Consider the following 26524-nt stretch of genomic DNA (forward strand, 5'->3'; position numbering starts at 1 on the left):
CACCTCCTCCCAACACAGGAGCAGTAGGGGCATACATGACAATAACAACTGTTTAGATATCAATTGTTAGGGGACTGATCACTTTTTGGTTACAATAAAATTATTTTTAAAAAAAGATTTTAAAAAATCTGCATTACAATTGATTCTAGCATATTTTTCAAAATTCAACAAATAACATAAGTGCATAAAGCCACAGTAGAATCAACTAACAGAGAACGAAAGTTGGGGGGAAAAACAACCATGAAACATTTTGCCCTTTGTTCTGTGAGATGTCTGTGCAAATGTTTAACATACTGCTGGGTGATCAGGAAGGAAAGGAAAGTGATAGACCTGGTTCTCAGGACATGACAACAGTAGGTAGTGGGTTGTCAGCCTTGTTGGTTTCAAGGTGGCTTGTTGTGATCCTCCCAGAGTGCAGGACACGGAATAACGGGTTCAAGTTAAAGGAAGCCAGATTCCAGCTGGACATCAGGAAAAACTTTCTGTTAGAGCAGTACGACAATGGAATCAGTTACCTAGGGAGGTTGTGGGCTCTCCCACCCTAGAGGCCTTCAAGAGGCAGCTGGACAACCATCTGTCAGGGATGCTTTAGGGTGGATTCCTGCACTGAGCAGGGGGTTGGACTCAATGGCCTTGTAGGCCCCTTCCAACTCTGCTATTCTATGATTCTTTGATTCTATGATTCTATGTCTGACCCAAGTACAGTTTCCTCAGTGTGGTTCATTAACCACACCCAAGCCACCCTGAGAACCCATGGCTTGTTGTTGTGTTAAGAACGTAAGAACAAGGTAGCTTGTTTTTAGGCTGGCTTGTTTTTAGGCTGCAAATTTGATTTGCAAATCAAATTTGATTTGATTTGATTTATTACATTTATATACCGCCCCATAGCCGAAGCTCTCTGGACGGTTTACAAAAGTTAAAAACAGTGAACATTAAAAAGTATACAAAATTTAAAACCATCAAAAACACAAACAATATAAAAACATGTTTTATATTGTTTTTTATATTGTCCATTTAAAAAACAACAGTTCTGGGGTCCATTAAAAAACAAACAAACTTAGTGTTGTTAAGTGCTGTTAAATGCCTGGGAAAAGAGAAAAGTCTTGACCTGGCACCGAAAAGATAACAATGTTGACGCCAGGCAAGCGTCATTGGGGAAATCATTCCATAATTGGGGGGCCATCACCGAAAAGGCCCTCTCCCTTGTTGACATCCCCTGAGCTTCCCTCGGAGTAGGCACTCGGAGGAGGACCTTAGATATTGAGCGCAGTGTACAGGTAGGTTCATGTTGGGAGAGGCGTTCCATCAGGTATTGTGGTCCCAAGCTGTGTAGGGCTTTATAGGTTAAAACCAGCACCTTGAATTGGGCTTGGAAATGTATAGGCAGCCAATGCAAGTGGGCCAGAATCGGTGTTATATGTTCAAACTAGGGGTGTGCACGGACCCCCCGCTCCGCTTCACTTGCAGATCCGCCATTTTTTGGAGCGGGTCGCTCCGCCCCGCCCCCGCTCCGCCCACTTCCGCTCCGCTCCGCCCGGAGCTCCGGATCGGATCCGGAGCTCCGTTTTTGCCCCCCCATAGGCTTGCATTGAAAGCTAAAAAAGTAAACAACTTTTTTTCCGTTGAAGTTAGAAACCTCACGTTTGGCACCATGACACCTCATGGGCGTATACACACACACGCCAAGTTTCAAGGCAATCCCATCATCCCCTGATTTTTGGCGAATTTTTGAAAATCGGGCACCCCATTCACACCCCTTGGGATAGCTCCGTCAATTTGCATGTTACAAACCTCAAACTCGGCACCAGGGCAGCTTATCCATGTGTCCACATGCACGCCAAGTTGCAAGCAAATCCCATCATCCCCTGATTTTTGGCGCGGCTCTACCCTCTAACGCACCTCCCATAACCCTAATTCACACCCCTTTAGATAGCTCCGTCAATTTGCACGTTAGAAACCTCAAACTCAGCACCATGATAGCTTATCCACGTGTCCACATGCACGCCAAGTTTCAAGGCAATCCCATCATCCCCTGATTTTTGGGGAATTTATGAAAATCGGGCACCCCATTCACACCCCTTGGGATAGCTCCGTCAATTTGCATGTTAGAAACCTCAAACTCGGCACCAGGAGAGCTTATCCATGTGTCCACATGCACGCCAAGTTGCAAGCAAATCCCATCATCCCCTGATTTTTGGCATGGCTTAACTCACCCCAAATTGTCCCATTCTACAACTACGTCAATTTGCACGTTAGAAACCTCAAACTCAGCACCATGATAGCTTATCCACGTGTCCACATGCACGCCAAGTTTCAAGGCAATCCCATCATCCCCTGATTTTTGGGGAATTTATGAAAATCGGGCACCCCATTCACACCCCTTGGGATAGCTCCGTCAATTTGCATGTTAGAAACCTCAAACTCGGCACCAGGAGAGCTTATCCATGTGTCCACATGCACGCCAAGTTGCAAGCAAATCCCATCATCCCCTGATTTTTGGCGCGGCTTAAACTTTTTAACTCACCCCAAATCAAGTCCCATTCTACAACTACGTCAATTTGCACGTTAGAAACCTATCCTTTGGTCCCATGACAGCTTACCCATGTGTCCCCATGGACACCAAGTTTCAAGGCAATCCCATCATCCCCTGATGTTAGGGGAACTTTTGAAATTTGAACACTCCAGTATGTCAGGGATTTAAAGTTGCAATTGCAGACAGCTCAATGGGGCCAGTTCCAAGGCAATCCCAACATGCCACGAGATAACCCTAAATCTTCTGGCACATTTGAAAAAGGGATTATTGAATTTGATAAAGTCTAAGTGAGCGCAGGAAGGACTTCTCCCCTTAGTCAAAGCAAGACACATACACCATCGCTGCAAGGCGGGAAGGGGAGAATTATTATTATTATTATTATTTATTTATATAGCACCATCAATGGAAAGCAGGCAGGCAGCATGCATTGTAGTGCCGCAAGGATGGCTTGAGCACTAACGCATAGCAAACCAACCCATAAGTGGGCGCAAAGTGAGGCAAAGATGGCTGGTTGTTTCTTTCTAAGCCAGCAGTTACGCCTTGAGGGGCACAGAGGAGGACGATTGGGAGCAAACCAGGCACCAGGCGGGCAGAGAGGCAGGCAGAGTAGGCGAGGAGTCAGTCCTGGCAGATGCCCCACCACAGCAGCACCCCGGGGGAGGCGGGCAGGCAGGCAGGCAGGCTGCGGGCATTTCTGGGGGCACAAGGAAGTGATGGCTGGTTTCTAAGCCAGCATTGCAGTTAGTCACGCATTGCAAACGCAAACCATCCCAGCGAGTCGGTCACCGAGGAGGACAGGCTAGCAGAGGGGCAGGCAGAGTGACATGTCATAGATCTAGTATTGGGGAGGAGTCAGTCCCGGCAGATGCCCCAACACAGTAGCACCCTGGGTGGGCATTGGAAAACGCCATCTTGTGGGTCAATACTTCCCCCACCCCATGTCCTGCAGGGTTGCCTGCCTAACCCTTGTGGGGATGGGAGATGGAGAGCTTAGAGTGGCAGTGCCAGCAGCAGCCTTCGGCTTTCCCCTGGAACCAGTCGCCTTGCCCGCCTCTTTCCCCAGCAAGATCGCCTGGTGCTGCCTATGAAGATGCATCTTCATGCTGCTGGTTCCATAATGCCCTGTCGATGAACCCCTGCTTAGGCTGAGTTTGCAGTGGCGACAGACAGCAAAGCGGGGATCCGCTCCCAACTCAAAGTGGTCCCACACGATGCTTGTCTTTCGTTTCTGTGGTGACACCACCAATTGCCCGCCTGAGCTCTCTGGTGTTGCCACAGAAACAGGGGTGTGGGATGAGACTGGGGAGAGAGCCTCGGCCTGCTGCTGCTCCTCCTCAGCCCCCACATCCTGGAGGCCCACCGCCTCCTCCTCCTCCCCCCCCTCCACTGTGCTGAGGACCTCGTCTAGGTCCATCAGCGGGCTCGTGGGCTGAAAGGAGAATGAAGGAGTTGGGGATACTCCTCCTCCTCTAATGGCACTGCTGCCACGTGCCTCTTGCAAACGGGCACTTTTCCCATTCCCACCCTCAAAAAGAGAACGCCGGGCACAAGTTGCAGAAGAGAGTGGCTCTGCCTGCTGCTTGTCCTGCTTCTGTTTTGGAGCAGTCAGCCAAGGAGTTGCCCGTTTGAGTTTCACAGGAGGAGAGGAAGCCCTGCTGGCAGACTGAGCCTTGCTGCTTTCAGCACGCCTGCTTTCTCTTTTCATGATGACTAACAAAATATTAATACTACTAATACTATGTATAAGGTACTACTAAGAATATGTATAAGAAGAATATAATATGTTTAAATGTAGGGAAATGGGACAAGAACAATAAAATATACTACTACTAATATGTATGAGAATATACTACTAAGAATATCTACAAGAATATAATAATATGTTTTAGAATATTACTAATAAATGTAGGGAAATGGGACAAGAAATGGGACAACCACTACTATAAGAAGAACAAAATATGAATACTACTACTAATATGTATGAGAATGTATACTAATAGACTACTAAGACTATGTCAAAGAATATAATAATAATATGTTTAAGAATAGGGAAATGGTGTGCGTATGCTTTCCCCAAAATGCTCAATCTGTGGCTGCCTGTTGAACTTGACAAAAGCAGCCCACTCCGTCGAAGTTACACAGAGAAGAAAAAGAGAATCCAATTTTTTTGGTATATTTGGTATATAGAAGATAGAAGGAAACACAATCAGGATTTAAGAGAGGGGAGGGGGAAAAAGAACCAACCACTACTATAAGAAGAACAAAATATGAATACTAATATAATATGTATGAGAATATATACTAATGGACTATGTGAAAGAATATAATAAAATATGTTTAAGAATATAAATGTAGGGAAATGGGACAAAAAGTGTGTGTATGCTTTCAAAAGAAAGCTTTCACAAAAGCAGAACAGTCAGGCTTTAATACAGGGAAGGGGGGGGGCAACCAACCCAACCACACACTCCAAAATTCAAAAATAAAGTTTATATTAAATCAAAGTAAGGGGAAAACACAGGGCAAACTAAGCTACAAGTCAGAAAGAAGCAAACAAACACACACACGCGCCAAACTAAACCTATATTAAATTAATCTATCTCCAAAGCAGGAGCACTAGCTAAGTAAGTGTTCCCTCCACGAACGCCAACCCACAAAGAGACACAAAACAGAAAGTTCTCAGGGTGGGTCTGCCTTAGTCCCCCCTCCAACGCTGGGATTGGAGGAGGATGCTTTCTGAGGAGATGAATTCTCATCAGGATTGGGAGTTGAATGTGCCTGTCATCGCTTCCAAAAAAATAATAATAATAAAAAAAAAAAACCCAAACCCCGATTTTTAAAAAAATATTGCACGTGAACCACAGCACGCAGAAAGTTGAGAGTGGTCTCAAAATGACCCCCATCCACGACTCTCTGTGCACAAGAATTTTCAGAACGATAGCTTAAACCCCCCCCCAGTTATCCCCGATTCTTTCCCTCAATGCAATCCTATGGGCGAAAAGCCGAAACGGAGCCCCGCGGTTGACCCTATTTTTAAAAAACTTCTAGCCCGCGACCCGTACGATGCAGAAAGTTGAGAGTGGTCTCAAAATGACCCCCATCCACGACTCTCTGTGCACAAGAATTTTCAGAACGATAGCTTAAACCCCCCCCCAGTTATCCCCGATTCTTTCCCTCAATGCAATCCTATGGGCGAAAAGCCGAAACGGAGCCCCGCGGTTGACCCTATTTTTAAAAAACTTCTAGCCCGCGACCCGTACGATGCAGAAAGTTGAGAGTGGTCTCAAAATGACCCCCATCCACGACTCTCTGTGCACAAGAATTTTCAGAACGATAGCTTAAACCCCCCCCCAGTTATCCCCGATTCTTTCCCTCAATGCAATCCTATGGGCGAAAAGCCGAAACGCAGTTTGAGCCCCGCGGTTGACCCGATTTTTAAAAAAATATTGCACGTGAACCACAGCACGCAGAGAGGTGAGAGTGGTCTCAAAATGACCCCCATCCACGACTCTCTGTGCACAAGAATTTCCAGAACGATAGCTTCAAAAACAACGTAGTTATGCGCGATTATTTGCCGCAATGCAATCCTATGGCGAAATGTTTTCAAGATGGCGACCGGAGCGCTCCGACTGAACTCGGAGCTCCGAAAAATGGTCGCTTCTCTTCGCCTTGCTTCTAGGGGGTCCGCGGTCCGCTCCTACTCCGCCTCTGGGTAAGGCGGAGCAGGCCAATCCGCTACTGCTTCTACGCTCCTAATCGGAGCGGAGCACATCCCTAGTTCAAACCTCCTTGTTCCAGTTATCAATCTGGCTGCTGCATTTTGCACAAGCTGCAGCTTCCAAACTGTCTTCAAAGGCTGCCCCACGGAGAGGGCATTGCAGTAATCTAATTTGGAGGTTACCAGAGTATGGACAACTGAAGCTGTCCAGATAAGGTCGTAGCTGGGCCACCAACCGGAGTTGGTAGAAAGCACTCCATGCCAGCAAGGCCACCTGAGCCTCAAGTGACAAAGATGGTTCTAGGAGGACCCACAAGCTATGAACTTGCTCCTTCAGGGGGAGTGCAACCACATCCAGAACTGGTTGAACACACACACCCCAATCCGGTCAGAAGAACCACCCACCAGCAGCATCTCAGTCTTGTCTGGATTGAGTTTCAGTTTATTAGCTCTCATCCAGTCCATTGTCTCAGCCACAGCCTCACCTGTTAAAGATGAAAAGGAGAAGTAGAGCTGCGTGTCATCAGCGTACTGATGACAACGCACTCCAAAACTCTGGATGACAGCACCCTACAGTTTCATGTACATGTTAAACAGCATGGGGGACAAGACCAACCCCTGCGGAACCCCATGCTGGAGAATCCACGGGGCCGAGCAATGTTCCCCAAGTACCACCTTCTGGAGCCTGCCTGCCAAGTAGGAGTGGAACCACTGCAACGCAGTGCCTCCCACTCCCAACTCAGCCAGATGTTCCAGAAGGATACCATGGTCGATGGTATCGAAAGGGCTTTCTCCGCTGTGGCACCCCGGTTGTGGAACGAGCTCCCCAGAGAGGTCCGCCTGGCGCCTACACTGTACTGCTTTCGTCGCCAGCTGAAGACCTTTTTATTCACTCAGTATTTTAACACTTAATTTTAACTTAAATTTAAATTTTACTGTTTTAACTCTGTATTTTAATCTTATATCAACTTTGCTGTATGGTTTTATCCTGGTTGCGCTTTTTATACTGTATTTCGTAATTGTGTTTTAACCTGTTGGGTGTTTTACTGTGGTTTTAATTTTTGTGAACCGCCCAGAGAGCTTCGGCTATTGGGCGGTATAAAAATGTAATAAATAAAATAAAATAAAATAAAAGCCGCTGAGAGATCAGGGAGAATCAACAGAGTCACACTCCCCCTGTCTCTCTCCCGACATAGGTCATCATACAGGGTGACCAAGGCTGTTTCCGTGCCAAAACCAGGCCTGAAACCCAACTGAAATGGATCCAGATAATCAGTCTCATCCAAGAGTGTCTGGAGCTGGCCCACAACCACCTGCTCAAGGACCTTGCCCAGGGATGGAACATTTGCCACTGGCCTGTAGTTACTAAGATTTTCCGGGTCCAAGGAAGTTTTCTTCGGGAGTGGGCTCACTACCGCCTCTTTCAGACGGCCCGGGACCACTCCCTCTCGCAAAAAGGCATTAATCACTTCCTTGGCCCAGCCGGCTGTTCCATCTCTGCTAGCTTTTATTAGCCAAGAGGGGCAAGCATCCAGTACAGAGATGGTTGCGCAGACCTGTCCAAGCACCCAGTCAACATCCTCAAGCTGACAAGGTGCTTGGACGGGTTCGCGCAACCACCTCTGTACTGGATCCTTGCCCCTCTTGGCTAATAAAAGCTAGCAGAGATGGAACAGCCGGCTGGGCCAAGGAAGTGATTGATCTCTTCATGTTGCAGTCAAAATACCAAGAGTAGAATTCTTCTTTGACAGCTGGCCAGACCACAAGAGGAAGAACCCTAACTCTTGGCTGGGGACAGCTCACATTTCTACTGAAGGGAAGGTTCCAGGCAATGAAGGAGCTGAAGGAGTTCCACCTAAAAGCGGGTCCTTATAGAGTCTATTTGAAAACCACAAAGGCTCACTAGCTGGAGCTGTGCATTGCCTGGTGAGGCAAACCGTTCATAGCATTTCAAAGCATAACAAGTCCCCAGAAAGCACCAAATCGGCATATATGTCACTCCCCGAAATCCCGAACCTGTGCCTACAGTTCATCATAACCATTTGGAAACGCTCCTAGAGGGTGCGAGGAGTCAAGCCAAGAAGGTGTTAAGGAGCAAAGGGTGCTACGGGGTGGGGCGGGGACTTCACAGCGGGTCTAAAGAGAGGAGGGCTTGCGCATTCTGGTTTTGTGGTGGAACATGGGCCACGGAGCCCAGAGGCAACAAGGCCAAAGAGTTTGACAAAGAGTTTCAGTTAATTTTTACACGTACATTTCAATAAAACAAACTTTGGCTACAGGTCTCTAGTTAGAAGTGAAAAGAATCCAACTCGATTTTTTTCTTTAATCCAAGATCCATGAGAAGGTTGCTCAGATTCCTGTCTAAGGATCTGGCCTGAAACACAAGATCAAATGAACAGATGTCTGACACGGAAACCATTCTTCTATGGGGTCCCGTCCAATGGCATCTAAAATGGAAATATACTGTATTGTTCCCCCCAAGAAATTGTGTGGGAGGGGGGAGGCATTTAGCATTGTGGGGAAAAGACGGCCCGCCTGCTGCCTATTCCTTAAAAAAACACCATGAGAGCCTTTCTGTTCTTTGGTTGGCGATGGAGGACATCTTTTCGGACAATGGCCTTTCAGCGTGGGATGAAGCGGATTTCGTACGAATGTGCGACGGAGACAAAACCAATCAGTTTGGGGGTGATGTCAATTTCTTCGCGTGGGACAACAGATTCGCAGCAGAAGTTCTGAAGGATGCTGGTGAAGAAGAGGAAGACCTCCATGCGGGCCAGCTCCTGCCCCAAACATGCTCGTTTCCCTGTGGAAGGGGGAGAAAGGGAATGACGCAATCCTGTCTCTCTGCTTTCTGAATAGCCTTCTGCTTTTTTAAAGGTGTCTAGCCGCCCTTTTAAAACCCTCTCCATTGGTGGCCTTCGCCATATCTCCTGGCAGTGAGTTCCATTGTTCAACTCTGCACTGTTGAAGGACATCCTTTTTTCTTTCCCCAATCACTCTTCCAATGCAATGAATGACCCCACTGAGTTCTAGGTTTGTGTGAGGGGGGAGGACTTTTCTGTCTCCACTTTCATAGAATCATAGAATAGTAGAGTTGGAAGGGACCTACAAGGCCATCGAGTCCAACCCCCTGCTCAATGCAGGAATCCACCCTAAAGCATCCCTGGCAGATGGCTGTCCAGCTTCCTCTTGAATGTCTCAAGTGTGGGAGAGCCCACAACCTCCCTAGGTAACTGGTTCCATTGTCGTACTGCTCTAACAGTCAGGAAGTTTTTCCTGATGTCCAGACAGAATCTGGCTTCCTGTAACTTGAGCCCATTATTCCGTGTCCTGCACTCTGGGAGGATTGAGAAGAGATCCTGGCTCTCCTCTGTGTGACAATGATTCCATACATAGTTCCATACATATCAAGAGGCAGCTGGACAACCATCTGTCAGGGATGCTTTAGGGTGGATTCCTGCATTGAGCAGGGGGTTGGACTCAATGGCCTTGTAGGTCCCTTCCAACTCTGCTATTCTATGATTCTATGATTCTTTCTCCATTCAATACATAATTCTAGAAATCACTATCATCCTCTCCCCACCCTGCAGCCCCACATCATTTTTTTCCTAAACTAAAACCTCCAAAACGTTCTCATAGGGAGCTGCCTCTTAAAACACCCCACCACACTCTTTGAGAAGGTCGGCTCTGGCAGCTCATGGATCCTTCTTGAGCATAGAAGGCAGCCCTTCTCCAACCTGGAGCTCTCCAGATGTTTGGGACTTATTTTTATTCATTGATGGGTTGGTTGCATTCCTAGATCACCCAATAGCTGAAGCAGTCTGGGCCATTCACAGCAATTAAAACCACTGTTTTACTCTCATTGACTTTCACTCCCATCAGCCCCAGCCAGCATGGGCCATGCTCAGGAATGCTGGGAGTTGTAGTCCAAAATGTCTGGAAGGCACCAGATTGGGGAAGGTGGGTATCAGGGCTCAGTTGAGCTTTAATCTCTCTTGGATTGACAAGCACTGCCCCCGGGAGCTCTCACTGGTTCTGCAGAGAACGGCCCTGGTCTTGTACCCTACACCCTGCTTCTGCTGCTGGACGGCACCACGGAAGTCTCCGTCCCCTGGCTCACTGCTCAGCAAGGGCAGTTCAGAAACAGGCATGCGGAATGGGAACATCATCTCTCCCGTAGAGAGAAGCATGGCAAAGGCTTTGGATCCAGTCCTCCCGATGCCAGGGAAGCTGGACTGAATATTTGGGGCTGCAAGTTAGTTCTTGCGTGGGGTGGGAGGGACTTACCTACGGAAAACGGCATGAAAGCATCATTCATCTTCAGTTTACCGTTTTCATCCAGAAAGTGTTGGGGGTCAAATGCTTCCGGTCTCTCAAAATGATTGGGGTCTTTCAGCACAGATCCCAGCAGAGGAAAGACCTCAGTCCCCTGAACAAACATGAAGAGAGAAGGAAGGGAAAGAACCATGAAAAGGCTCGAGAGGAGACCACCAGGCCAAAGCCACCTCGGAGCTGTACAGATATCCATGAATGGAGAAGGTTCACATTTAAAGGCAGGGTGCAGAACCTTTGGAGAAGCTCCCGGGAGCCACATGACTGTGGTGAGTGAGGGGGGCAAAGGCAAAGGGGGCAGGACCGAAAATGCCACCACATACCAGAATCTTCTTTGGAGAAGCATTTCAACCTTTCCAAATGGGGGAAATATCACACAAAAGGCAGGAAGCCAGAAAACAATCAGCGGTGGAGGAAAACTGGCTGGTGGAAGGGGGCTGGCCTTCAGGAAGGGGGCTGGCCTTCAGGAGGACCGAATTGGGCTCAGGGGCCTGAAGCTCTGCGTGACTGATTCAGGGGCAGCATCACAAGAGAGTCCAAAGACAGGCTGATTTGAAACCCAGCTTCATGGCCACGAATGCCCTCTATGACCAGGAGCTGCTGGGGAAAAGGCAGGGGGGCGCTGCCCAGACCCGAGGTGGCCCTGTGGGATGCTGAAAGAGGAAAAGGCTCACGTCAGCCATACCTTGGGGATTGTGTAACCCCGGAACTGGGTATCCCACATCACATGGCGAGATACGCCGATGGGGAGCTGGGAAGTGTATCTCAGGATCTCGCAGATCACAGCTTCGGTGTAGGGCATCTGGCTGCAATCCTTCATAGTTGGGGAGCGATTTCTCCCAATCACAAGGTCAATTTCCTTCTGCATCTTTCCTGTTCAGAAACAGCAGGATATGAAGAAGTCATTGGACAAGCCGTGTTATATTTTCAGAATTGTGGGCTGCCTTCATGGGGGGGGGGGGGATTCTACATCTTGGCTGCATTGAGAGGTGCTTTGCAGCACGTGCCCAACATGCTCCCAACCACTGCTTCCCCCTGGAAAAGCTGCAATATCAGAGAGCCCTTTTACTCGGTTCTTTTTAGTTAAAGTGGCTCCCAGGTGCTTGATCTACAATGTGCCTCCGTACCTCTGCATTAAATCCTGAGTGTGCCCTTCCCCCATTCACTCCTTTAGTATTCCCATTGAGAGATGTCTATGTGCTTCCTGAGTTAATTAACTCCAGAACTTTGTTAATTTGCTTCTGTGACGTGGTGTTAGCTCTGGAGCTGTGCAGCTCCAGAGGTGCAAAAGGACTGTGTTAACTCCTTTCTATAATGTAGTGTCAGCTCCAAAGGTGTGCAACTGCAGAGCTGGGAGCTGCATTAACTGGGCTCTCCAATGGAGTGTTAGGGCTGGTATGATACCTTTTGGAGTGGGATTTATTTGTGCCAGGGGGGTGGGGGTGGGGGTGGGGTGCTGCCATGGGGAGCCAGCACTGTGGGTTAGTTATTCCCCATTCCTATTTATTAAATTTGGCACCTACATTATATGCTTTTAGACGCCAGGTGAAGACCTTTTTATTCTCCCAGCATTTTAACAGTTTATAAATAAATTTTAACTTGGTGTTTAAAATTTGTAATTTTGCATTGCTGCTATTTTTATCTGGTTGAGCTTTTATATTGTATTTTATATTACGGTTTTATACTGTTGTTTCATACTTTGAGTGTTTTCAATTTTTGTGAACTGCCCAGAGAGCTCCGGCTATTGGGCGGTATAGAAATATAATAAATAAATAAATAAATAAATAAACTGTAGCGGCAGGGGGGACCTGGAGAGGGGTGGGTAACAAGCCTCCCTCTGGATGATGTTGGCTCCACTCCCCACCCCCAAAGTACGTCTTTTCCAGCATTGAAAGCCAAGTTTTAGGGGCGTCTGGCTCTGCCACATAACAACCCCTTCTCGATCCTCCCAGAGTGCAGGACACGGAACAATGGGCTCAAGTGACAGAAAGCCAGATTCCGGCAGGACATCAGGAAAAACTTCCTGACTGTTAGAGCAGTACGACAATGGAACCAGTTACCTAGGGAGGTGGTGGGCTCTCCTGCACTAGAGGCATTCAAGAAGCAGCTGGACAAGCATCTGTCAGGGATGCTGTAGGGTAGATTACTGCACTGAGCACGGGGTTGGACTCGATGGCCTTGTAGGCCCCTTCCAACTCTGCTATTCTATGGTTCTATAATGATGGAGCGGAGACCATTTCAGCAGTCTGCAGAGAATGACAGCAAGGCGCGCTCCTCCTGTGCTCGTGGAGATGAGGCCCAGGAAGGTGCAAAGGTGATGGGGATTCCCCCTCCCTCTTTTTTCCCTTGCTGGGGAGCCTTTCTTTCCACCCTACTTTCCACCTCCACATTCACCTGCAACCTCTGGGTATTTCAGCAGAATCAGGAAGCCGTAACGCAAAGTGCTGGAGATGGTTTCTGTGCCAGCAAAGAAGATGCCAATTGTGTTTATGACAAGAGACTTCAGGAAGAAATGCGAGTTTGGTTCCTCACTTTCCTTTAGAGAAGAAAACATTAAGATCAATTTCTATCTGTTTGTGAGTGATCCCCTCTCCCCCCCCCATAGCTATTGGCTGAGCTTCTATGATGTCACGACAATAGATACCGCTGAGGGTGAAGGTCAGCCCTAATATGTTGGAAATTAAGACAGTTAGCCTGGTTCTTGTGGGTGGGCAGGAGAAATGGGGCGGCCTGAGGGTGAAGGCCAAGAAGCCACACAGTTAAGTGGGACTGAGGCCCGTTCTACACCATAGGAAGGGAGGGGGAGGATCTTGCGATATCCTGATCGCGAGATTCTCCCCTTTAGTCCACATGCAGGCATGACATCCCGGAAGGAAGGAGGGTGTCACGCCCGCCATTTTTAAAAAAATCATTTTTTAAAAGGAGACGAGCACGTGTGCACTCCAACTAGTCCCTGCTACTCACCGGGAGGAGGGAAGAAGCCTGGATGGGCAGCCACATCTCCCGCGGTCTCAGGATGATCCCAAGACCCTGGAAAGATTCGAGTTTTCCCAGAGTACTTATCCCTGGGAAAACCCATTCTCGTCCCTCCTTCATCCCAGGAGTCCCTATGCATCATCTGAATGCACAGGGAGTCAGCTGTGACCAGCCAGGATTTTGGGGCTGGTGTAGAAACAGCCATAGGAAGCAGCCTTCTATCGGGTCAAACCCTATGCCCATCTTCTACACCAGTTTTGTCTCTCCTGACTGGCAGAGGACCTGGCTGCCTTTGCCATGGCTGACACCATGCTGCTAGTTAGCTCCCTGCTCTGCCTCTCGCTAGAATTACATCCTCCATTCAGTCATTCATCCGTTTCATTTCTATCCTGCCCAATACGCAGAGCACCCAGAGCGGTGCACAAAAATTACAACCTCAAAATCCAACAGGAAAAGAAACATAATATAAAATCCGTAAGATACAAATTTTTTTATAGCAATGAAAAGCAGTTGCCCCTGACATCCTTCTCCTACTTTCTGCATTTTCACTATGAAGCAGTCCATGAAATCCCGAGGGGCGTTGGGGTCCAGGGTCTCCTGGTTGGCTTTGGCCTTCTTCATGAAAAAATCCTCCATCTCCGAGAGCTTCTGGAGCGCTTTGTGGTGGGGGCCCGGCAGGTGATGCACGACGCCTGAGAACATGTCATAGATCTGTGCATTTGAGGGAGAGAAGGGCAGAACGGAATGCTGCGTGCCTCTGAGACTAGTGTTACCATTGATACACAGGTGGTTCTCCATGGCTGGAAGCCTAGAGCTTTATCACACCAGCGTTATACTGTGCAATCACTGCGAATTGTGTGCAAAGGACTCCGAAGTTTTCCAGTTTATAATCTGCTTTGACTGTGAAGCGCTCCCAGGCATCCTGCTTTAATTGTGCTATAAAGCCAAAAGACCCGCCCTATTTTGGTACTAGTTTTGGAGCAAATCATTTGTTGTTTTCCGAGCAGCCACGGGGGGGGGGGGGGGGAGGGCGCAGGAGGAGGATTTGATACTTTTAGACATTCAAATTAAACAAATGCTTACAACTGTGTAAGCTTTAAAGATAAAGACATCAAAATTGGCACAGTAATAGATATTAAGGAGAGCTTTAAGCATACCAAATTTGAATCGGATTGGATCATCTGTTGATTTTTTATGATTTTTTTTTACATTTCCCCCCTTAAACCCTTTTCCTGGTATGCAAATGATCTTAGGAGCGCTGCTGCCCGGAGTGTGATTTAGCTAGCAAAAACAACAACAGCAACAACGCCATCAGCTTAGCGCTGTAGGGTATAATTCAAGGGAAACAGGTATGTGGGATGAAGCTAATAGAATCTTGTAAGGATGGAGGCATAGGGCTGCTTTGTTTGGGATCCGTGAGTGAAGACACTCTCTGGTTTGCCTCTTGCTTTTTCTCTGCTAACTGCCTTTCTAACAAGAGGCAGCAATACCAAATAATCCCATCAGGATTTGGCCCCTGGGCCTGATGCTCCCCACTCCTGCTCTATGGGTTCATTCATCCAGCCATCACTTGTCTGGGAAGGTTCTACTGAAATGGAGAACTCACCACCATGGAATGCTGAGAACGTTTCATTCCCATTAGGTTTCTCTCTTACACACACACACACACAGAGAGAGAGAGAGAGAGAGAGAGAGAGAGAGAGAGATGGATGGATGGACAGACAGACGCCTCCGGCATACCTGCCCCCAACGGGTGGCAGTGAAACGGATGCTCTCCAACATCATGTTCTGCAAGGACGTGAACTCCGGATCTTTGTAGTCAAAGCGGTGGCCGAAGGTGATGGAGCTGATGACGTTGGACACCGAGCGGTACAGAAAGTAGGTGGGCTCGATGGGAGCACCTGCCGGGGGTGGGAGGGGCAGGGGGGAGAGGCATTTCATGCACGAGTGTATAACTGTTTGAATATGTTCAGCTCAAGGCCTAATGTCAATTTATGTGTCCTTCTCTTGATTCTGCTCCCTTCCACACTTGATCCCTATGCACTATTTCCATATATGTTTTAATGATATGTTTTCTGCGATTAATTCATTGTATTGATTCCCTGTTGAAACAATTTGTATTCTTCTCTTTCTGGTCAATTGACTACAAATTAATATGAGAGAGTGGGGGGGTATCTTAGAATCATAGAATCACAGAATAGCAGAGTTGGAAGGGGCCTACAAGGCCATCAAGTCCAACCCCCTGCTCAATGCAGGAATCCACCCTAAAGCATCCCTGACAGAGGGTTGTCCAGCTGCCTCTTGAAGGCCTCGAGTGTGAGAGAGCCCACAACCTCCCTAGGTAACTGATTCCATTGTTGTACTGCTCTAACAGTCAGGAAGTTTTTCCTGATGTCCAGCTGGAATTCGGCTTCATTTAACTTGAGCCTGTTATTCCATGCCCTGCACTCTGGGAGGCTTCAGGGGGGCTTCAGCAGTGACAGATTTAAGTTAAAGTTTGCAAACAAGCCATTTCTGTGCTCCGGTGGCAATGCACGCAGGGCTCTGGTTTGCATGAGCATCTTTGGTACAGCTGACTGGTCACTTTTTGCTCTTAGTTCATCATTACCTATGCCTCTGTCTAGACACTTGTGCATTTCCAACAATGCCTCACAATGTCCCTTTTCTGTCCTCAACAACCCTGCTCAGTTTCTCCATGGACAGAGGACCCAGTGATTATGTTCCTTCCAAAAATCCTTCATTTCCACCCCCCTTCTGCCTCCAGCTCACTGCCTACTCTGACCAGCAAGGGGGGATGCGGTGATCCGGCCTGGCCTGGCCTAGTAGCATGCCACCAGGCGAAGTGCCTAAGCAAGGTTTTGATGAAATATGGCAGGAGGTGCATGAAAAGCTGAAGACCTTTTTATTCTCTCAGTATTTTAACACTTAATTTTAACTTAAATCTAAATTTTACTGTTTTAACTCTGTATTTTAATCTTATATCAATTTTGCTGCATGGTTTTATCCTGGTTGTGCTTTTTGTACTGTATTTTGTATTTGTGTTTTTAACCTGTTGGTTCATAGAATCATAGAATAGCAGAGTTGGGAGGGGCCTACAAGGCCATCAAGTCCAACCCCCTGCTAAATGCAGGAATCCACCCTAAAGCATCCCTGACAGATGGTTGTCTTTATGGTTGTTGTTTTATTATGGTTTTAATTTTTGTGAACCGCCCAGAGAGCTTTGGCTATTGGGCGGTATAAAAATGTAATAAATAAATAAATTAGAGCAAGGTCTGCTGCCCTTGCACACTGACCAAGTCGGGGACCCAGCTGCCACGCCTAGAGAGGGAGACGCCACTGCCCAGTGGGAAGGATTTGGGTTGTAATAACTGCCCAACCTCATCCATCAGGCTAGGAAAATACTCCCCACTTGGATTGCTCTGTTTACGCTCTAGCCCCCCCCCTTTTTTTGTCTTTCTCTTAGAAAGATGCTCCAGATCCATCTTCATGGCCCTCCTCCACCTTTGGAACTTTCTCTCAAGACCGGTCCACCCAACGACTTCTCATTCTTCCTGCATTAACAGGTAAATCCTATATTGCAGCCTGCCCCAACTTGATAGTTTGGGTCATGCTAGCTAGGGGTGACAGTTGTAGCCCAATATATTTGGCACACTGCTATACAAACACACACACACACACACACACACACACCAGCTTTTCTGTCTGTAGATTTTAATGGTGCTGCCATTTTCTGTAGTTCTTGTATCTTAATTGTATTACTTCATTTCATCTGGGCTGCATATCACATCCTATCAACTGGTTTTTGCAAGTTCCCTGGAGAACGTACTTTGATGCTGAAATGTCTAACATGTGGAGAAAAAATAAATTGGGAGGGGGGGAGGACCAAGAGCATAGGAAGGAACACCACTGACTTTGAATGCTCCGGAATGTATCCAGAAGGAAGTTAATTTCCTCCAGAATCCGCTCTTCCATGGATCTCTTCCCCATCCCAAAATTCCGCAAGGTCATGATGGAGAATCGCCGCAGCTCTCTGGCACGTGGTCCAGTACAAAAAGGAAGTCCTGGGAGGGGGAAGAGGAGGAAGGGCAACAGGGGTACTGAAGTAGAATACAATTGGAAGGGGTCAGAGTGCAGCAGCAATAGCAGCGTGCAACCAGGAGCGGAAGAGAGAACCGTGGGAAAGAGTAAGCTCACCTGACAAATACTTGAACTATGGAACTCACTGCCACAAGGTGTGATACTGGGGCCACTGGCTAAGCTGGCTTTAAGAGAGGATTACAAATATCCATAGAGGAACAGAGCTCTACTGGTGGCTACTTGCTTTGTGGAACCTCCATATTTAGAGGCCACTGAAATCGGTGGACAAGCAAGGAAGCAGGGCTTTTCCCATTAGTAAGCTTTCCTGCTGGGCATCTGGCTGGCCACTGCTTGAATCAGGGGTGCTGGGCTAAATAGACCCACTCTGACCTGCCCCAGCTTCAGTGTGTGTACTTGGAAAAGCTGTAACTGCCGTCTGTTGTCCAAAGGTGAACGCTGTCCAAATTCTGTACAGGGTGGGTGGGTGAGGAACAGTCGCATCATGGCCAGTGCAGTCCCAGTGGCAGTGCCTCCCAAAGTCAGCCGGGGTGTGTGTGTGATTAAAAACAGCAGCTGCCCCATCTTCAGAAAACTCAAGTGGACAGAGATAAGTTAGGGGCAAATCTGGTACACACCTGAGGCTGGTACACACAGACCACCATCATCCGTGGATTATTGGTGTTTCTTTATTTCTTATAGCCCCAATCCCACTAGAGTTCGCCATGACTAATTCCCGCTGAGAGACCAGAGAAACATGCTAGTCTCAATCCACACGATTTGCTTTCAGTAGGGTGCTCAGGACTAACTTTACTGGATGAGGGCAAGTGGACACAAGACTGGGTGATTTCTTCAATGCAAAATCTCTAGATGCCTCTGTTGAGGGATATTAGGAAAGGCCTCGTTTCTTTTTTAAGATTCTGATGTAGTCCAGGGGAGAGAGTGCTAGCTTGATACCCATGAGATTTCTCCTATGATAATCCAGAGCGGATCCCTGGCAGGTATATTATAACCAGGGCACAGAGCATTGGATTTTGGAAAACAGCTCAAATTTTACCCCTGCTATGAACTCACTGACTAGTCCTGAAAGATTCTTCCTCCCAGCCTCTCTCTTTCCTTCTCTCTCTCCGCTTCTTTAAAATGGCCATAACAACATATCCATCTTTATACAGCTATGGGGGTGTGTGAGATGCAGCAATTTGCATGCAATTAGTGCCATATGAATGTCAAGAACATCTCTCCCTCCAATGTAGAGACTGACCATAGCCTTGGAAAAGCCAGTCAAACATGGCCAGCTTCCCACGGCCACTGAAAGCTTCAGCCTGGTCCACCAGGGCTTCTTTCACTGCCTCGTATCCCCGCAGCACCACAATCGGCCGGGATCCCAGGTAAATGGTGAAGACGGGTCCATACTTCTCACTGAGCTGTAAGAGACGCAGACAGTGGCATTGTAAGAAATGAAGCAGAGTGAAATTGATGGAGTAGGCAGAGAAAGAGGTGTGGGAGGTGATATGTCCCGAGCAGGCATGGTAGGAGATCCGGGCTACATTTTGCCCAGGACTCTTGTCTACTGGCTGTGGCTGGTGGGATGCCCTGGCAGGTGAGAGACCAAGAGATGGTGAGGTACCCTGGGTGGTGCTCACACAGCCAGGGCAAGTTAATAATGCAACTTCAAACAAAGAGTCTCAAAAGCATCAGGTGTACTGGCTGAGCATGTGGGCCAGCTCTGCCAATTCCTGAGAGTCCAAATGACAGACCAGGCCCTCACAACACATTACTGGACAGAGGAGAGAGAGGTCTGGGGTGGGGTGGGGTGGGGGGAGAGAGAGAGAGAGTGCACTGGGTAGCATCAGTATAAAGGCAGCACTGAAAGCCATGTGATTTGATGAGAAACAGGGAGCAGAGGGATTAGCAGGGTGGGCAAAAACAGAGACCCCAACAGAGAAGGGGAAGGATGTCCATCCCACCAAGTAAATTGTTGGGAGAGATGAGTACAATTTTTAGGGTTTTGAGAAAGAGAAAACCATTTCTTTTTTTTCACGACGCTCCTGGCTTTACAATCCCTGTCTCATCCCTTCGCAGAGCGCTCCCTCTGGGGGTTATACCTTGGGTCATGTTGATATTCCTATACCAAAACAATCAGCCCAAAATAGCTCAGAAATGCAAGAGGGTCAACGTTAGACAAATATCTTTGTCTGCACTAAGGGGATCTTTAAAGAGCTGAATGGTTAAGAAGAGAAGCAAAGACAGATAGCTTCATCACACCAGCGTTATACTGTGCAATCACTGCAAATTGCGTTCAAAGGACTCTGAAGTTTTCCAGTTTATAATCTGCTTTGACTGTGAAGCGCTCCCAGGCATCCTGCTTTAATTGTGCTTCAAAGGCAAAAGACCCGCCCTATTTTGGTACTAGTTTTGGAGTGAATCGTTCTTTGTTTTCCAAGCGGCCACTGGGGGCGCAGGAGAAGGATTTGATTCTCTTAAGCTTCAAATTAAACAAATGCTTACGTCTGCATAACTTTTAAAGATAAAGACATCAAAATTGGCACAGTAATAGATATTAAGGAGGGCTTTAAGCATAGGAAATTTGAATCAGATTGGGTCATCTGTTGGTTTTTTATGATTTTTTACATTTCCCCCCTTAAACCCTTTTCCTGGTATGCAAAGGATCTCAGGAGCACTGCCACCCGGGGTGTGATTTAGCTAACAACAACAACGACAGCTTTGCACTGTAGGGGATAAATCGAGGGAAACAGGTACATGGGATGAATCCGGGAGGGAGAGAGAGAGAGAGAGAGAGAGAGAGAAGTTTTAGGAATTACCTTCATGAGTGAACGATATATATTCTCTGGGCTGAGTTGCAGCAAATTCCCAATAAAGGGGAGTGGCATTGGGCCAGGTGGCATCTTTTTCTGGCGCATTTGCTGCCACCTTGAGAGGACCATCCAGAAAAAGAGGAATGTTGCCAGCATAAGGGCTGCTTCTCCCAGGAGATCCATGGTGATGCACGTTCCCCACAGATAATGAGCTACTGCCCTGGAATGAAGGAGAGCCCACATGGCTGGTGAGAATCCTGTATACCTTTGTGGGATGGGGGGATGGGGCAGGACTGTGCCCTGCCATATGTAGGTGTATGATGCCTACGTTCCTTTCCCCTTTCCTCCTCGGAGCCCCAGGCTTTCAGAGAAGAGGCTTGCGTGGGCACCTGGTCCTGGACCATCCTCCTCCTCCTCTCACTGACCCCGCGCCTGGCACTCAGAGTCATCGCTCTTCCCTCATCCTTTCATTTCATCCAACCCCACCACCACCACCATCCCTGCGCCACTCCAGTGCTGTTGTTTTAACAGGAAACTGCGCAAGACACATCCATTCAAATCCCCCAGGGAATCTTGGACCCTGCTCTGAGGCTCTCAGGCTGCGCACCAGATCAGGGAATTGAACTTGGCTTGCCAGTCAGCCTCTGGGGTCAGCCTTGTCGGGGGCCCGCTGGCGCCCCTCGGCTCCTCCTGGCCCTGCTGCTGCTGCTGCTCCTGCCTTCCCCTCGTGGTGATGCAATGACAAGAGCGAGAAGAGGGACGAGCAACCGTCTTGCCTGCTGTTCCCCTTTGGCCCATTGGGCCAAGAGGGGGAGAGCAAATGGACGGCAAGGCAAAGGGAGTGGGGAGGCTCAAGGGCTCCCCCAAGCCTGGGCCTGGCACTGGCCAGATCTACACCAAGCAGGATATGGCACTTTGACCATATGACCGGATTTACCCGGATTTGTCCGGGTTTCAGGTGGCAAATCCGGGAGGGGGGAGGAGAATTCCGGATTTTTCAAAGAGCAGCTCTAATGGGAATTAACAAAAATGCTTATAACTCCATCATTTTTTAAAGATAAAGACATGAAACTTGGCACAATGGTAGCTCTTAGGAAGGGCTTTAGTCAAACCAAATTTGAAACAGATCCGTTCATCCATTGATTTTTTAGGAATTTTTTAAAAATTGAGGTTTTAAAATTATTATTTTTAAAATAGTCATTTTTAAAGATAAAGAGATGAAACTTTGTACCATGATAGGATTTAGGTAGAGCTTTAGCCACACCAAATTTGAAACAGGTCCGTTCATCCATTGATTTTTTAGGAATTTTTTTAAAAAAGAGGTTTTAAAATTATTATTTTTTAAACTGTCATTTTTAAAGATAAAGAGCTGAAAGTTGGCACAATGATAGCTTTTAGGTAGAGCTTTAGCCATACCAAATTTGAAACAGATCTGGTTCCAGTAGCAAACCCTGTTAACAACAACAGCAGCTTGCAATGAGTGAAGATACAGTCAGAAAAGATATTTGAGGGAAGGGGAGAATGTAACACACAGAGTATAGCAAAAGCTTCAAAGTACAGCAAAACCTACAAAAGTAGGAGTGAGTGAAGTTAATTTCAGATACATTGAATCTCTCACTTGTTCTTTATTTCAGTGATTTTAACATTAAGATGTTATGTAGAACAGATTTGTCTTAAATGTGTGCTGTAAAATCAGACATGTGACCAAGGCTATGTTCAGGTGGGCACGCCCCCTTGGTACTGGACACGCCCCCTTGGGGGTGACCATGTTGTCCTCCTTTTTGGTTTCCAAAATATGTTCACCCTACACTTTGAAAACTGTCTGTGAAGCGTGTCCTGGGGCCCCCACAGTTGTCACTACTCTTATAAACTGTTTTAAAGCAGCAGTGTAGATCCTGCCCCTGTCATCTTCTCCAAGAGCTTTCCTACACAGGGCTGCTAACCCCTGTATCTTTGAGTTTCAATGGAGAGTTGAGATCTACACTTTTCCTTTCCTGCTTTTCCACTATGTAACCTCTAGGTGATGCTCTGTTCTAGTGGAATTTCACAATTACATAAGTGGGACAATGTATTTTATTTTGCTTTACAAATAGTATTCCATTTTCACACTCTAAAATAATCCCAGGGGAAAGTGCTCTAAAAAACACACCCAGATGTGAAACTTGAGGATCTTGATGTCACCTAAAGTATCTGTAAACAACCATGTGCAGGGAATGATCAGGGGTCTGGATGATCAGGGGTCTTGAAACAAAGCCCTATGAAGAGAGACTGAAAGAACTGGCCATGTTTAGCCTGGAGAAGAGAAGATTGAGGGGAGACATGATAGCACTCTTCAAATACTTGAAAGGTTGTCACACAGAGGAGGGACAGGATCCCTTCTCGATCCTCCCAGAGTGCAGGACATGGAATAACGGGCTCAAGTTAAAGATTCCAGCTGGACATCAGGAAAAACTTCCTGACTGTGAGCAGCAATGGAACGAATGACCTAGGGAGGTGGTGGGCTCTCCCACACTCGAGGCCTTCAAGAGGCAGCTGGACAACCATCTGTCAGGGATGCTTTAGGGTAGATTCCTGCATTGAGCAGGGGGTTGGACTTGATGGCTTGTAGGCCCCTTCCAACTCTGCTATTCTATGATTCTATGATGAGCACACAATAAAGGCCTTGTGTAGAAAAGCTCTTAAGTGCCTCCTGTGTTGTGGGAGACCATGGGGGGCTCTACCCTACTGCTTTCAAATTGTTTATAACAGTAGTGACAACTGTTGGAGCCCAGGACACACACTCCATCTACAGTTTTCAAAGTGTCATATCCTGCTTGGTGTAGATCTCCTGGCCCAAGCTGTTCTGCTCCTAGTCCACCAATCCAGATACCCACGCAACAGAAGTGCTCCTCCAAACTCTTCTCTATGCTTGCAAGTCAGTTTTTGACCGGGGAATTGAATGCTCCAGGCCAGCACTAGGAATGTAGGAGGAATTCATTTCAGTTTATTTTTGATGAGGATTTATCCAGTTCACACCAAGCACCATTTCGGACACAAGCTATGGTCAAAGTCCATACATTTCTGAGCTTATAATGTGACGTGTGGTATATATATATATATATATATATATATATATATATATATAGGCATTCAACAGTATGCATAGTTGAAAAATGTGCACAAATATGCTTTAATCAGTGGGAGAAGAACATGTATGTTTCAAAGATGCAGACAGACCTAAAACTAGGCATGAAAATGTGCGTTGATCTTCATGCAAAAAGAATGAGAGCAAAGCTGGCCACCTAGCACAGAGTGGCGTCGGAGTGGACTGTCGAGATGGAATTCGGAGAACTTTGACGAGCTCAGCTCTCGCTGGAGCCGCAGCGCAGGCTTCTGCTGCACAGATCCGTTTCATCCAAGATCAGAGAGAAAAGGCACCCTTAGGGAGAGTGGGGGGAGAAGTGCCACACCCACCCATGCCCCACGTGTGACCCTTCCTCAGCAAAACCCCTGGAACCTTTGGCCACCACCACCACCACGGTGCCTCAAGTCTCTTGTTGCCGTCTAGGAAATGGGGCCAAGGTCCCGCCCGCTTCCCTTCAAAAACTGTCTGTTTGGTGTCTGTGAATAATTACTAGAACGGAGTTGTTGGATGTTTCTGCAACAAATGCCCTGCAGTGTTTCCCCCTGAATTTCACAAGTCAAGTGGACCTTTGTCCTTCGCGAAGGGGCTGCCATTCCACCTCCTTCGTCTGTCCTGTCTCCCAGGCATTTAACAGCATTTAACAATGCTAAGTTTGTTTTTTAACGGACCCCAGAACTGTTGTTTTTAAATGGATACTGTTGTTTTTATACTGTTGTTTTTATGTTTTTAAATTTTGTATACTTTTCTAACGTTTGCTGTTTTTAACTTTTGTAAACTGCCCAGAGAGCTTCGGCTATGGGGCGGTATATAAATGTAACAAATAAATAAATAAATGAGCTCCTCCCCAGGAAACGGCACGACGCAGCCTCCCCCAGCCTGGGGCCCTCCAGGGCTGGTCTGCAACCCCCACCCTTCCCAGCCTGCATTGTGAGTGATGGGAGTGGCAGTTTGGGGAAAGCTGGCACAGAGTTTTACACCAGTACCTAGAGCCCCCTCTCTCCCCACTCCAGTGTTTCACCCCTGCCAGCAGGAGCCCTTCTCAGAAATCCTGCTCCACCTGGCAGTGTCCATCTTCACCTCCTCTTTGCCAGGGTCTCCTCCTGGGCTCCTTTCCCCAGTAGACCCCTCTGCCACCCAAGCCCCAAATGGCCCTCGCCTCGTGGCAGTTTCAGACCAGCTTCACACAAGATCATTTTCCTGCCTGGACCCCACTTCTGTGCGGATCTTGACAGATGAGTGTGTTGAGCATATGCACACTTTGTGGGGGTAACGGTGTCATGGAAAGAAATCCACTGTGAGTTATGGCTTTACAAGGCAACAGAGACCACCATGTACGTTGTGGCAGGCAGAATGTTTCCCTGATAAGGAAAAGGACTGATAAGGGTGTGGCATTAACCAAGATGTAGCAAGTTGTCCTTTTGGGGTGTGGGTCAGGGGGGCACCCTTACAATCCTGCCTCTTTCCCTCCCATTTCTAATCTCCATGCTTTCAGCAGGTCTCCTGGACAAAACACAGGGGAAGGGCTGTAGCTTAGGATACAGGCACAACACTACGGGCAAGTCCATTCCCAGTCTCTTTGAAAGGAACAAAAATAACCACCCACAAACACGCCACTTCCCCAAGGCTCAAGCATCTTACAAACTTATCTCTACCGTCTTCCCTACCTTTGGGGACACAATCAGCCCTCGGGTCGCTGCTGCTGCTCCTCCTCCTCCACTTGCCCCCTTTCTGAAAGGGCCCTCGACACACACACACACACACACACACAGCAACTGATTGTTCAGGCACGTTTTGCCACCAGCTAGGCGCCTTTCAGACCGTAATGCTCTAAATGTTGCCTGCAGGAGGCGTGGAGAGGAGAAAGAGGAAGACCTAACGGGACAGTGTAAAAGCCGGAATGGAACGGGACAGGCCGGAACAACCCCTTTATATTAAAAAAAAAAAAATACCAAAAACAGTGGCAGGTGTTAGCAACACTTGGGAACAATATTTCAGGACTAAAACCATTGCAATATTATATCACTATTAACCCCAGAACTCCCAAAACAACATCCGGAACAGAATGGGACGGCTGGAACAGCCACTTCTGAATGAGCGATATCAACCAAACTCACCAGTCACACATAACTCTATGGCGGGGATGCAATAAGCCACAAAACGTCCAAAGACACTGCGTTCCTATACCCATTCCGGGCCAAAGTCCATGTTGCGCAAAATGGGCTGAAACGGCAGCTTCCAAACAAGGTAAGTCAACCAAACTCACCAGTCACACGTTACTAGGTGAGCCTGATGCAATAAGCTCCAAATATTGCACCAAAACCACGTTCCGATACCCGTTCCGGGCCAAAGTCTGTATTTGTTTTTTTTATTTATTTATTACATTTTTATACAGCCCAATAGCTGAAGCTCTCTGGGTGGCTTACAAAAATTAAAACCACAAAAAACATTCAAAATATAAACCAGTATAAAAGCATAATATAAAATACAATATAAAATATATACAGTTATCTCACAACAAAGAGAGAACTAATCACATGAAACCTTCTTTCAATCAATTACACAAAATCCAAGGTACTGGTGTTTTCCAAACGTAAGGTCAGATTTTCCTGGGTCATGGGGAACTCCAAGATTGAGCAAGTGAGACCCTATAAATATCCGGGCATATGGTTTCACAAAACCATTTCATGGAGAGAGCAGGGAAAGCATTCTAAGATTAAAGCTGAACACCATGCAGGTGCAATTACTCGCTTCTTTTTTACAAGGGGTAGGAAATTCCTCTCAGCAGCTGTCCAGGTCTTCAAGGCCAAAATCATCCCTCAGATTCTCTATGGGGCACCAATCTGGTTCCCGTGTTCTAAATGCTCCTATGAAGGCATTCAGTCATCTTTCCTTAGGGTGTTATTTGGTGTTCCCAAGTGTGTCTCTGGAGCTGTCCTTAAGTTAGAGGCTGGCCT

At 47.3% G+C, this 26524-nt stretch overlaps 1 protein-coding gene across 1 annotated transcript; it reads right to left on the reverse strand.

Moving 5' to 3' along the window:
- Positions 1 to 7384: 7384 nt before the first annotated feature.
- Positions 7385 to 25375, reverse strand: LOC134408219 (cytochrome P450 2A4-like). Its single transcript, XM_063140405.1, has 10 exons — positions 25235 to 25375; positions 20453 to 20666; positions 18892 to 19054; positions 17468 to 17617; positions 15297 to 15457; positions 14091 to 14267; positions 12975 to 13116; positions 11266 to 11453; positions 10536 to 10677; positions 7385 to 9051 (listed from the first exon to the last, which is right to left on the reverse strand). Exons 2-10 carry the CDS (start codon positions 20627 to 20629, stop codon positions 8870 to 8872), a joined length of 1482 nt encoding a protein of 493 aa, XP_062996475.1. The 5' UTR covers positions 20630 to 20666; positions 25235 to 25375; the 3' UTR covers positions 7385 to 8869.
- Between the last annotated feature and the right edge of the window lie 1149 nt (positions 25376 to 26524).

The sequence above is a fragment of the Elgaria multicarinata genome, chromosome 13 (assembly GCF_023053635.1).
Source record: "Elgaria multicarinata webbii isolate HBS135686 ecotype San Diego chromosome 13, rElgMul1.1.pri, whole genome shotgun sequence".
Lineage (NCBI taxonomy): Eukaryota > Metazoa > Chordata > Lepidosauria > Squamata > Anguidae > Elgaria > Elgaria multicarinata.